The sequence below is a fragment of the Amblyomma americanum genome, chromosome 5, assembly GCF_052857255.1.
Source record: "Amblyomma americanum isolate KBUSLIRL-KWMA chromosome 5, ASM5285725v1, whole genome shotgun sequence".
Lineage (NCBI taxonomy): Eukaryota > Metazoa > Arthropoda > Arachnida > Ixodida > Ixodidae > Amblyomma > Amblyomma americanum.
Window position 1 is genome coordinate 47,575,253 of NC_135501.1, and position 11,356 is coordinate 47,586,608.

General features: G+C 47.3%; 1 protein-coding gene across 1 annotated transcript; it reads right to left on the bottom strand.

Annotated features, from left to right (window-relative positions):
* Nucleotides 1–6,440: 6,440 nt before the first annotated feature.
* Nucleotides 6,441–10,893, bottom strand: LOC144133840 (uncharacterized). The gene has a single exon (XM_077666920.1). It carries the CDS (start codon nucleotides 10,854–10,856, stop codon nucleotides 6,441–6,443), a length of 4,416 nt encoding a protein of 1,471 aa, XP_077523046.1. The 5' UTR covers nucleotides 10,857–10,893.
* Nucleotides 10,894–11,356: the final 463 nt, after the last annotated feature.

Below are 11,356 nucleotides of genomic sequence, written 5' to 3' on the forward strand. Positions count from 1 at the left end.
AGAGCGCTGAAGTCGAGGCGCGATTTGGGCGCGTGGATCCCGCTGTCACGTGGTATTTTTTAAACTTCGCGGGTTTTCGGTTTTTCCGAACAAAAACGGCCACGCTAAGTCTATCTCGTTGTAAATCTCTCGGACAATATTTGTAGAGCTCCAGAAATCGTCTATTGACGCCTGAACATTTGAAGCTATATATAAAAAAATAATTTATCTTGACTAATTATTTAAGTAGGACCATCAAAAAAATGGTACTGTAACTTTACATACGCCTTAACATCCACGTGACTTCATTTATGAACGCTTAGGTTTTTTCAGTCCTGGTCCATGTTAGCAATGGCACCCTATATATATATATGTTGGTACTTGCAAAAAAAATACAGGTACATAACTCTTGGAAGTGTCACTAACGTAGACAAACGTCTGGCACAATAATTGCACGGTGAACGAAACCAGCACCTAAAAACAACTCAATTCTCAGTGCTCAGTATGCGAACTTCTTTTTTAAGAGTAGAATAGAATAGAACTTTATTTACATCACTCTACATGATGTAGGAGGCCTGCAGAAAAAGCTGCCAGAAGCCGGCTTGACAGGGCCGCAGGCCCCCAGCTTTGGCAGTACTCAGTGGAGATAAAACTGCACTTGAGTCCCAACGAAAGAACTAGAGGGTACTGTGCATAGAATAATATGAGGTGCATGCATGATAAGAGTGGCATTGCATACAACTACACTTCCATGTCATAAAAAAAGAACAAAGATGCGTGCTACATTTTGAAAAACTTGCGCAATGTTTGAATGTAATTTTTTCACTTTGTATATTTCGAGCTTCTAAACTGTTCAGTATCCTTGGCAGTTTGTTCTGCAACATTTGAAGGCAGTGTGTTGTTCTGCTTGTTTTAACCTTCCATGGCTCCATATGGCGTCTATTGTAAGATTATACATTTCCTTGTAGTTTATCTATTTCCTGAATAAAACCATTATTATATTTAGCATCTCGTTTGAAGTGTTTGCAAAGCTAGTATGCGTAATAATTTGTGGCTGGAATAACGTTGTACTTTGTGAATAATGCACGACAATAAGAATGCACTGGAACATTTTCTACAGCTCTTACAAAACTTTTTTTTGCAGGATGAGCAGCCTTTCAATGTAAGATTCAGTAGTTGATGCCTATACCAGATGGAAATAGTTCAGTCTAGAGGAGAAAAGGCTATTGTAAATTAACATCATAATGTGGCGATGAACTACATGACGATTTCTAGTAACGATGTCAACTAATTGTCACAACTTTTTGCCATGGAATCGACGTGGACATCCCTTTGCATTGTCTTGAGAAATGACGCCAAAGTCTTAAAGCTCGGCACAATCTCTATGATAGTTAAACGTAGTAAAATTTTATTTTGTGTATCGATGTGTTTGTTGCTACTATGAAACAGAACCGCTTTTGTTTCATCAGCGTTTATCCTCAGGCTATTTTTTTGTTCATTCATCAATCGTCATTAGCGCCATATTGGCTGCAGCTATTTTCTGACCTCTTGGCTTCTGGCAGCTTTTTCTGCAGGCCTCCTACATCATGTAGAGCGATGTAAATAAAGTTCTATTCTATACTACTCTTAAAATAGAAGCTCGCATACTGATCACTGAGAATTGAGTTGTTATTAGGTGCTGGTTTGGTTTGGTGCCTTTTTTTAAAGTAGTTTTTCATCTGCCTCCTCCCATCATCATCGTCCCCCATCGTGACCTTCTTTTATCTCCTCTTCCCGTCCCCCAGAGCAGAGTAGCAGGCCAGATATTTATTTTTCAGGCCAACCTCTCTGCCTTTCATATCAATAAACCCTCGCTCTCTCTCCCTCTGTCCTCATGATTCTCTTCTAAAGAATATACTTTTGTAATCTGCATAGTTTATTAATACAGCGGATGGAGCTATGCTGTACACATCGTTCACATACAGGTTCAAAAGAACGGTGCCCAGGATACTCCCTTGTGGCACGCCGTATGAAACATGAAGTGGCACGGACAAATAATCACCTATGGCTACTATTTGGGCAGTCTTTTTCGATAACGACACTGGCTTTTCCGGGAAAGCCATAATGTTCCAGCTTTCTCATCAGCACTGCATGATTGCTAGTGTAGGAAGCTTTAGACAAGTCGACATACAAGTCCAAAACTACCTTTCCTTCTTCCAGCTTGCTTGTGATGTGTTCCTTTTGGGTCACAAGTTCAAGTTCTGTGCTGAATTATTTCGGAAATCCGAGCTGAAAGTTGTGTAGCAGCTTCTGTTTTCCTTAAAAAGTTGTCATTTGTTTTAAAATGGCCTTTCCCAAAGCATAAGAAAAGGTCGAAAGCATTGATTTTGATATGGGACGGTAATTTTCCATATCATTCCTGTTACCTGTTTTGTACAGTACACTTACTCGAGCAACCTGCATTCTATGCGGAAATATGACCTGCTCAAAACATAGATTAAATATAAGCACTAGACATGAAGCAAGAATGTGGGAAACACATTTTATTGCCGTATATACCAAGGTAGCACATGCCAGCGGGCCAATATTAGAAAGCCACTGGCAAAGCGTGGCCCTAAGTAGGCCCAGAGTTGCCAATAAGCATCGGATATTGGCTGTGCCATCATCAAATCATGGCTATCATGGACCATGTTAGCCAGAGTTCTCCCTGTCTTTGTCAGAATTGGCTAAGCCATTTTCAAAACCTGGCTCTCATGGGCCACGTTAGCCAGAGTTCTCCTACTCTTTGCCAGAATTGGCTAAGCCATTTTCGTAATCTGCCTATCGTGGGCCATGTTAACCATAGTTCTCCCAGTCCTTGCCAGAATTCGCTAAGCCATTTTCGAAACCTGGCTATATTGGCCTTGGCTTGTCACCAGTACCCAGTGTTAAATGCATATGGCAGGTGTTGGTGAACATTGTACCATCTCTTATACTGGGTAGATAATTGATTTTATTGTCGAGTACCATCTCGGCAGTTTACAATTATCGAACGCGCTAAAACTCGTTTGATCTCCCGGGCTGGGCTTGTGCGAGTTCAAAAACTTCAAGTTTATTCATCTTTTTCTTACCGAATGCTTTCGCAGTTTATGCGTGAAGTTGGGTAAACAACGAATATTTTCCGACTACGCAGTTGGAGATAGAGGGTAGTTATGAAAAGAAAAAAACTCAATGAAAGCGAAGCAGTCAGCAGATCGCGCCTGCCAGAGGGAGCTCTCGTACAGGAGAAACTAAAGGAGTATTGAGGCGCGGCGCGGCGACGTCTGCCGCGGGCTCGGTCGCTGATCAGTTCAGTTCTAAGGTGCTTCGCAACAATTTACAAACGCATTCGGATGCATTCCAAACGCATTAGCTCGCTGTATGGTAATGGTGCTGCTGCCATCGACTCTTTCTCTGTCCGTTCGCTGCAACTAACCACTTAAATTCCTTTTAGAATGTCTCATAAATTTAGTAGTTAACGAATTCGCGTTGGCATGACCCAGTTGTAATCATTTGTTTAACTATATATGGCTTAGCCACGCCGCTAATAAAAAAATATACTTTTTTTTAAAAGTGCACAGACAGAGCTCACGCTGTCGCCTTTTTCCGATTTCTGGGCATAATAACCGGCCTATATTTATAGAATTTATGTATTTGAAAGCGTTTTGTCGCGGCATGCTTGCGCGAGTATCTTAAAACCAGCTATTGAGGGCTTCCTTCTAAAAAAACAATGAATTTCATTTCATAAGTTTTTTAATTCCAAAAGCGCTTTTTTCTTCACTCTACAGAATTCAGTGCACACGGCGCTCTGGGTGCCTGCTTATTGTAGATCCTAAATGAAATTTAATAAATTAGTGCATGTGCATTCCCTAAGCCGACTTTGTGCGTTGTATGGTAACCTCCAGAAACGAAGCAGTGGCCTCGTAATTTACAATTATAAGTTGCGAACGCGCAAAATATTAGGCCGCCGCGTCATAAACACAAGCGTTCACGCGGAAAGAGATTCCTACGCATCCGTACATCGTTCCCTGGGATCGCGCCTTGCCCTGTGTTTTTCGATTTGATTTTTCCTTCCTTTTCTGCAGATCGTAATGCTTCAAAATGTTGTTTTTTGTGCATTTTATTGTTCTGTTGCGTAAGTTGCATTGAGGGCTATGGCTCTTGCTGACGTCTTTACTTATTTGCACGAAAATTATCTTTTTTTTTGCTTTCGAACATTACATTTATTCATGAAAAGCGTCGGAATTAGTTTGGAGCCCCAATTCAACGCGATTTTGTTTTATTTGTTATAGCTTTTTGCAAAAATTTTCACACCAACAAAAAGTTGGAGGATTCTTCGACGAGCAGCGAATAAATCTACTGACAAATGGTTTTACACGCATGTTAACTAACCTATGTGGTTTGTCACATGTCCCGTATGCGAATTTGCTTTACCGCATGTCCCGTATGCGAATTTGCTTGCATATTTTTTTTATTTATTGTTTTATGATGCTTCTCCTGCCGCTTTGCAAGAATACTTTGACGCTTCCGCGTTTTTCACACCCTTGCCTTCAAAACTGCTTTTGACTCATTCTGCGAGAATTCCAAACTCTTTCACATGTTTCGGCCCCCACCCCCTTTCTCTTTTCAAGTTGCTTATCTCCCAACTCATCTCCAGGATGTGCCCTTTTCAAGGCAGAATGCTAACCCCCTATTCCGCGATGCACTTTCATTTTTTACTTACTTTCTCCTACCTGTTTCTCCCGTGAGCAGCTATGCGCTGCGGCTTTCGTGCAACCCCCCCCCCCCCCCCCTCCCAGATCTTTCCTCTACCTTTAAGCTGGAAACTTTTTTTGGCGACCACAAAACTGCGTAACAAAAATGGCTCTCCCCCTGCAGCCACCACACCCTTCTTCCCCCATTAGCGTCGTCGTCCCTGACATTCGTCACAGCGCTATGCATCGCCACAACACATTCTTGACTGGACGAGTCTTGCCTTGTCTGGCACGGCGGCGCCCAACCGCACAACCAGCGCGACGAAAGAGCATACACACTAGAGCTGGGTCCGTTCGTAGTCTGCGCAAGCGAAAACCCACATCCATGGAGGAAGGAACACTCAGGAGAGGCCCTTCCTATACAACAACATGGGAGAAAAGTGTGGCGGAAGTGATGTGGTTTTTATCGATCGGGAGGCCATCTTGTCCGGGCAACCTGTTTACAAACTGGGCGGCAGCAGCGGGCCGCGGCATGCCATTTGAGGTGCGGCGTAGGCGTATGTTGTTGCGTTGTGTCTGCTCCGTTAGCGGACCCAACGGGTAGCGAAGAGCCGATCGTCAGAAGTCGGGCAGCAGGCACTCGGGCATCGCGTTTGACGACGATGCAGAGACGAGTCGAGCAATAGAGAAAACTAACAGAGATTTATTTACATGGTGATCGAAGTGATTTCGGTCCCACAATGAGCACTGCGGCTCGTTTTAAAGGGTCCCGTGTCCCCAGGTCCCTAGTTGGGGAACTTGGTTTAATGAAAAGCGTCCAATCACTACCCTTTTGGGTCACGTGCACTTTCTTCGGGAACCACCCACCGAGACGTCCCCGACACACCCTCGCCACTTCCTGCAGCAGCGATGACAAACACGAAAGGCGACCCAGGTGGAAGGAGCGAAAACAAGGCACAAGTCGGAGCAGCACTTGCGAACAGAGTTCCGCACAATGGAAGAGGAGGCGTCTTCAGAACGGCTGGTACACAGGTGGTGGGGCTCGCTGTAAACAACAGCAGCCGCGTCCGCCGCCGGGCACGGGCCACCCAACAGGACACCCAGACACACTCTCGCCGTCTCCGGCAACTGGTTGTAATGGGCTTTGCCACTTAGCGCACGACCCTCTCGGCGCCGCTTTGCCGATGCACACAATTGAAAACATACGCGCGCCGGGAACCCGAGGAAGCAGCTTGGAGCAGTTTGGCCAGACCAGCGGATGTCCGTCCGAAACCCACTGTCCCGAGGCTCGGGATATTTCGAAACGTAACAGCTTCTCCGGCGGCGTCCGAGATCCCGATGGACAAAGGTCAACAATCATTGTTCAGAGGGATAACTGGGGCGGATGGTGTTCACCATGTGCTTCACTGATGCTGGTACTCTGTTTCTTCAGGAAGTCTCTGCAGCTGCCCCTTTTTTTTCTCAAAATGACGGCTTCTTGTTCTCTGCAGGCCAGTTTACTTCCTAGGAAGGCAGCATCAGTTGAACAACACAGAAACCACAAATGCAAAGCAAGCAAGTGCCATGACTCTCTCCCTGAAATTTACCAGGCTTCTTTTCAACCAAAACGGTTTTAATCCTTGCACAATTACGGCAGCAATTGAAGCAACCTGAGCATTCTTCAAACATACAAACAAAAGTTGAAGATGCCCGATAAAAAGAAAGTGATAGTACGCATAAGTCAGGAAAAAAAATGCACACAAGCCAGAATCTCCGAGGCTATCAGTTACACTAAAAGCAGCGACTTAAGCCATCGGCATTGCCGTTCAATTTACCTCTTTTGTACCGAATGTCAAAAGAGTATTGCTGCAGTGCGAGGCTCCAGCGGAGCAGTCGGCCGTTTTTAGGGGACATACTCTGCAACCACGTGAGAGGACAATGATCCGTTTCAATGGTGAACCTGGAACCGGCGAGGTAGCATGCAAGTTTCTGCACAGCCCACACAAGACAGGCGCATTCCTTCTCCGAGGCGCTATATGCTTCTTCTCGTAACGTAAGCTTGCGGCTAGCGTAGAGCACCGGATGCTCTTCCTCCTCCTCGGCTCTTTGGCACAATACCACGCCCATGCCGCGGTCACTGGCATCGCACTGTACCACAAATGGCCTTGAATAGTCGGGTGCCTGCAGCACAGGTTGCCCCATTAGCTCCCTTTTCAAGGCTAAGAAAGCCTTTTCCTTTTTTTCGTCCCAGCGGAGGATCTGCGGCTCGGTTTTTCTGAGAGCATCAGTGAGAGGACTGGCAAGCTCTGAATAACGTGGGATATAGCGCTGGTAGTATCCGGCTACTCCCAAAAATGACCGCACATCCGTTTTAGTACGCGGCTGCGGGAAATTACTGATAGCTGTCACCTTCACCTCAGATGGTCGACGGTGGCCTCGCCCCACTATGTGACCCAAGTAGGTCACCTCTGCACGTCCAAGCTGGCATTTCTGAGCTTTCACTGTCAGACCCGCGTCGCGAAAACGTTCAAGAACCGTTCGCAGGTGCGTGATATGCTCGGACCACGATCCCGAAAACACCGCCACGTCATCTAAATAGGGCAGGGCAAAATCGTGCAATCCCCTCAAAACCTTATCCATCAGGGACGAGAAGCAGTAGGGAGCGTTCTTTAAGCCGAAGCTTAATACTTTAGGACGGAATGTCCCTACGGGCGAGATAAATGCCGCATATCTGCTTGCCTGTTCGGTAAGTGGCACCTGCCAATAGCCCCGAACGAGATCGAACGTAGAGATATACTGAGCGCTGCTAACTTTCTCAATTCTCTCCTCGATGTTGGGTATGGGGTAGGTCTGATCCTTGGTTATGAGGTTTAGCCTCCTATAATCAATACAAGGACGTGGTTCCTTGCCAGGGACTTCCACCAAAATGAGCGGCGAGGTGTAGTCACTCTCGCAAGCCTCAATGATGTCGAGGTCAAGCATTCTTTTAATTTCAGCCTCCATAATCTCCCTTTGCCGCGGCGATACCCGGTAAGCTTTCGAACGTACGGGCTGAGAGGAAGTAAGCTCGATGTCGTGAACTATCATCGTAGTTCTGCCTGGCTTGTCCGAGAACATGTCTTTGAATTCGCGCACGAGTTCTGTTAAATCTCTATTTTGATCAACACTGAGCTCAGTAGCCTCTACCATGGCCTTGATCGCTAGGTCAGTGCTGCCCTCGTTTTTCGGAGCGCCTAGTTCCGGGAAATCTAACGGCGTTTCTTCAGGAACATTCAGCGACATGTTTACTATCTTTTCTCTTTCTCGGTACGGTTTGAGCAGGTTGGTGTGGTATATCTGCTGTACCTTTCGCTTTCCAGGCATGTTTATTATATAGTTCGTGTCCGACAGTCTCTGAATGACTTTCGCTGGGCCCTCCCATTGAACTTCTAGTTTGTTTTTCTTCGAAGGCCTCAGTAGCATTACCTCGTCTCCGGCTTCAAAACAGCGTGATCTCGCCGTCCGGTCATAATAGTGCTTGGCCTTTACTTGCGCTTTACTCATCTCGCGTCCCACCTGCTCCTGCGCTTTGTGCAGTCTTTCAAGCAGCGCGAGCACATATTCAACCACCGTGGGGTCATCTCCTCGGCCTTCCCACGATTCCCGAAGGATGCGGAGTGGAGATCGCAGGGAACGGCCGTAGACCAGTTCCGCTGGTGTGAATCCAGTGGCCTCATGAGAAGCGGTTCTGAGGGCAAACATTGTGGCCGGCAAGCAGGCATCCCAGTCGACTTTGCGTTCGAAGCACAGTGCCCTCAGCACGCGTTTCATAACCGAATGCATCTTTTCCACTGGATTGGACTGTGGGTGGTACACTGAACTATTTATTAGTTTAATCCCGCATCTCTCCAGGAAGGTTGTTGTTAGCGCGCTGGTAAAAACGGTCCCCTGATCCGACTGTATTTCCGCGGGAAACCCGACCCGCGCGAAAATGGACAGGAGTGCGTTTACGACCTCCATTGAGCTTAATTCTTTCAGCGGCACTGCCTCAGGAAACTTAGTAGCGGGACAGACTACAGTTAATATGTGACAGTAACCAGACCCTGTTTTGGGAAGGGGGCCAACCGTGTCAATCACGAGCCGTCGAAATGGCTCTGTGATCACCGGAACGAGCTTCATTGGGGCTTTCGCCTTATCTCCTGGCTTGCCCACCCGTTGACATGTGTCGCAGGTCTTTACAAAATTCTCTACGTCCCGAAAGCATCCCGGCCAGTAGAATTCCTGCAGCAAGCGGTCCTTCGTTTTCCTGAGCCCTAAATGACCCGACCACGAACTACCATGAACCAAGTGCAAAAGATCACGACGGTAGCGTTTAGGCACGACTAACTGGTCGAACTGTACCCCTCTGCGATCATGATACCTACGATAGAGTACCCCGGACCTTTCTTGAAATAGCACATTTTTCTTTGCAACACCTTCTTCATCCCGGCACCTAAGATTCTGCAGTGTGGAGTCTGCCCTTTGTTCAGCCATCAAGGACGATCGGTCCACCCCTAGCAATCTTTGCAGGCTATCAGATGCCGGTGTTATCAGAAGCTCACCAGAGGCCTCTTTAAGCTCCATACAATTTTTGCTACTTTCAGGCCTGCCCAGAATGTTTACTTCTTCAGTCGCCGTTGCGGGGACCTTTCCTGACGCGTCAGGAGGCTCACTTTCCACCGTACCAACGCTACTTGACGCTTCCAGCGGCATGGCCTTAGCGGCAATTTTTCGTGCTTTCGAGCGAGTTAGCGCGTAGACAGTCCCCTCCCCGAACACGAGGTCCTTCTGCCGCAGCAGTTGATCTGATCTGTTTGAAAACAGATAGGGGTACTGCATCGGCAGGCTGGCTGACACGGCAGCCTCCGTATGAAGTACTCCAAAGGGGCCTTCAATGCTTATGTTAGCAATAGGAAGGCACACGCTATTGGCTTCCACCGCCTGTTTAATCCAGGCACACTCCCCGGTGAATTGCCCTGGCTCTACATACGATGGGTGGACTACGTCCATTGTAGCTGCCGAATCTCGCAGCACGCGACACGGCTTTCCATTCACTACAAGATCTCGGATGTAGGGCTCTAGAAGCTTCAAATTTTCCTCGTTGCTGTCCACTGACAAGCAAACAACTTTTGGGTTTTTGCACACCGCCGCCATATGTCCCGGCTTTTGGCAGTTATAGCACACCGGCGCCCGTCTCTTTTCAAATGCTTTCTTTTGGCGCTCTTCTGCTTCAGGTGCTTCCTCTTTTATCCCCGCGCCCTTTTCTGAAGATTCTACACTCCGTGCCTGCTCCTTCACTATGAAAAGTTGCCCCCTCTCTCCAGATGCTTTCCTGTTCTGGTATTCGTTCTTGGGGCTTTCCCTTCTGTCGAGTGCACGGCGTGAGACGAACTCTTCTGCCAGGTCAGCTGCCTTCGAGACAGTCGTAACGTCTTGCCTGTCTTGCACCCAGTGCCTTATGTCTTCAGGCAACCGACGGTAGAACTGCTCGAGGCCGAAGCATTGCATCATTTTCTCGCTTTCGTCATACGCCTTAGCTTCTTTTAGCCATTCTCCCAGGTTAGCCATCAGCTTGTACGCGAAGTCTGGGTATGACTCATCCCTCTGCTTCTCGGCGTTGCGAAATTTTTGACGGAATGCCTCAGCTGACATTCTGTACTTTTTCAGCAGACTAGACTTCACTTTGTCGTAGTTGTCTGAATCTTCCTTACACAAGCGGGCAATCACATTGGCAGCCTCACCTGACAATAGAGTCAGCAAGCACTGTGGCCACGTTGCCCTGGTAAACCCTGCCTTCTCGCACGTGCGCTCGAAGTTTACCAGAAACAGACCTATGTCCTCTCCTTTCCTATAAGGTTGCATGAGGTCTTTCATTCTGACCGACTTTTGCTCTCCTACGCTAGGTGCTATGCTCTTACCGCTTTCGTTTCGAGCCTTTAGCACCTCCAGTTCAAGACGCTTAAGCTCAAGCGTTTTCTCTAAGCGTTTATCATTTCTCTGTTCTGCTTCCCGCTCTGATTTCTCTCTTTCCGCAATTAGCTCCAGACATTCTGAGAGCTCATCGTCGTCTGCCTCAAGTGCCTCGATAGCCGCGATGATGGCTGGCTTTCTTGTTTGGTCCCGGACATCCAAACCCAAATTTTTGGCCAACTCCAGCAAAAGCGGCTTTTTTAATGCTTTCAGATCCATGGCTGCCTCTAGAGCTGCAAGATTTTCACTTTACCAGGAAATATTTCAACTTACTTTGAAACAAGACGTCAAAGATAGCCACAATATACAAAACCTTTGTAAGCTAACTAAGTACAAAGCCTGGTGAAACCTCAGTGAAGAAAATCCCAGCACTCACCGAACTGTGCAACCATGATCCCAGCGGAGTCGATGCCGACGCTGCCAACCAGTTGTTGCGTTGTGTCTGCTCCGTTAGCGGACCCAACGGGTAGCGAAGAGCCGATCGTCAGAAGTCGGGCAGCAGGCACTCGGGCATCGCGTTTGACGACGATGCAGAGACGAGTCGAGCAATAGAGAAAACTAACAGAGATTTATTTACATGGTGATCGAAGTGATTTCGGTCCCACAATGAGCACTGCGGCTCGTTTTAAAGGGTCCCGTGTCCCCAGGTCCCTAGTTGGGGAACTTGGTTTAATGAAAAGCGTCCAATCACTACCCTTTTGGGTCACGTGCACTTTCTT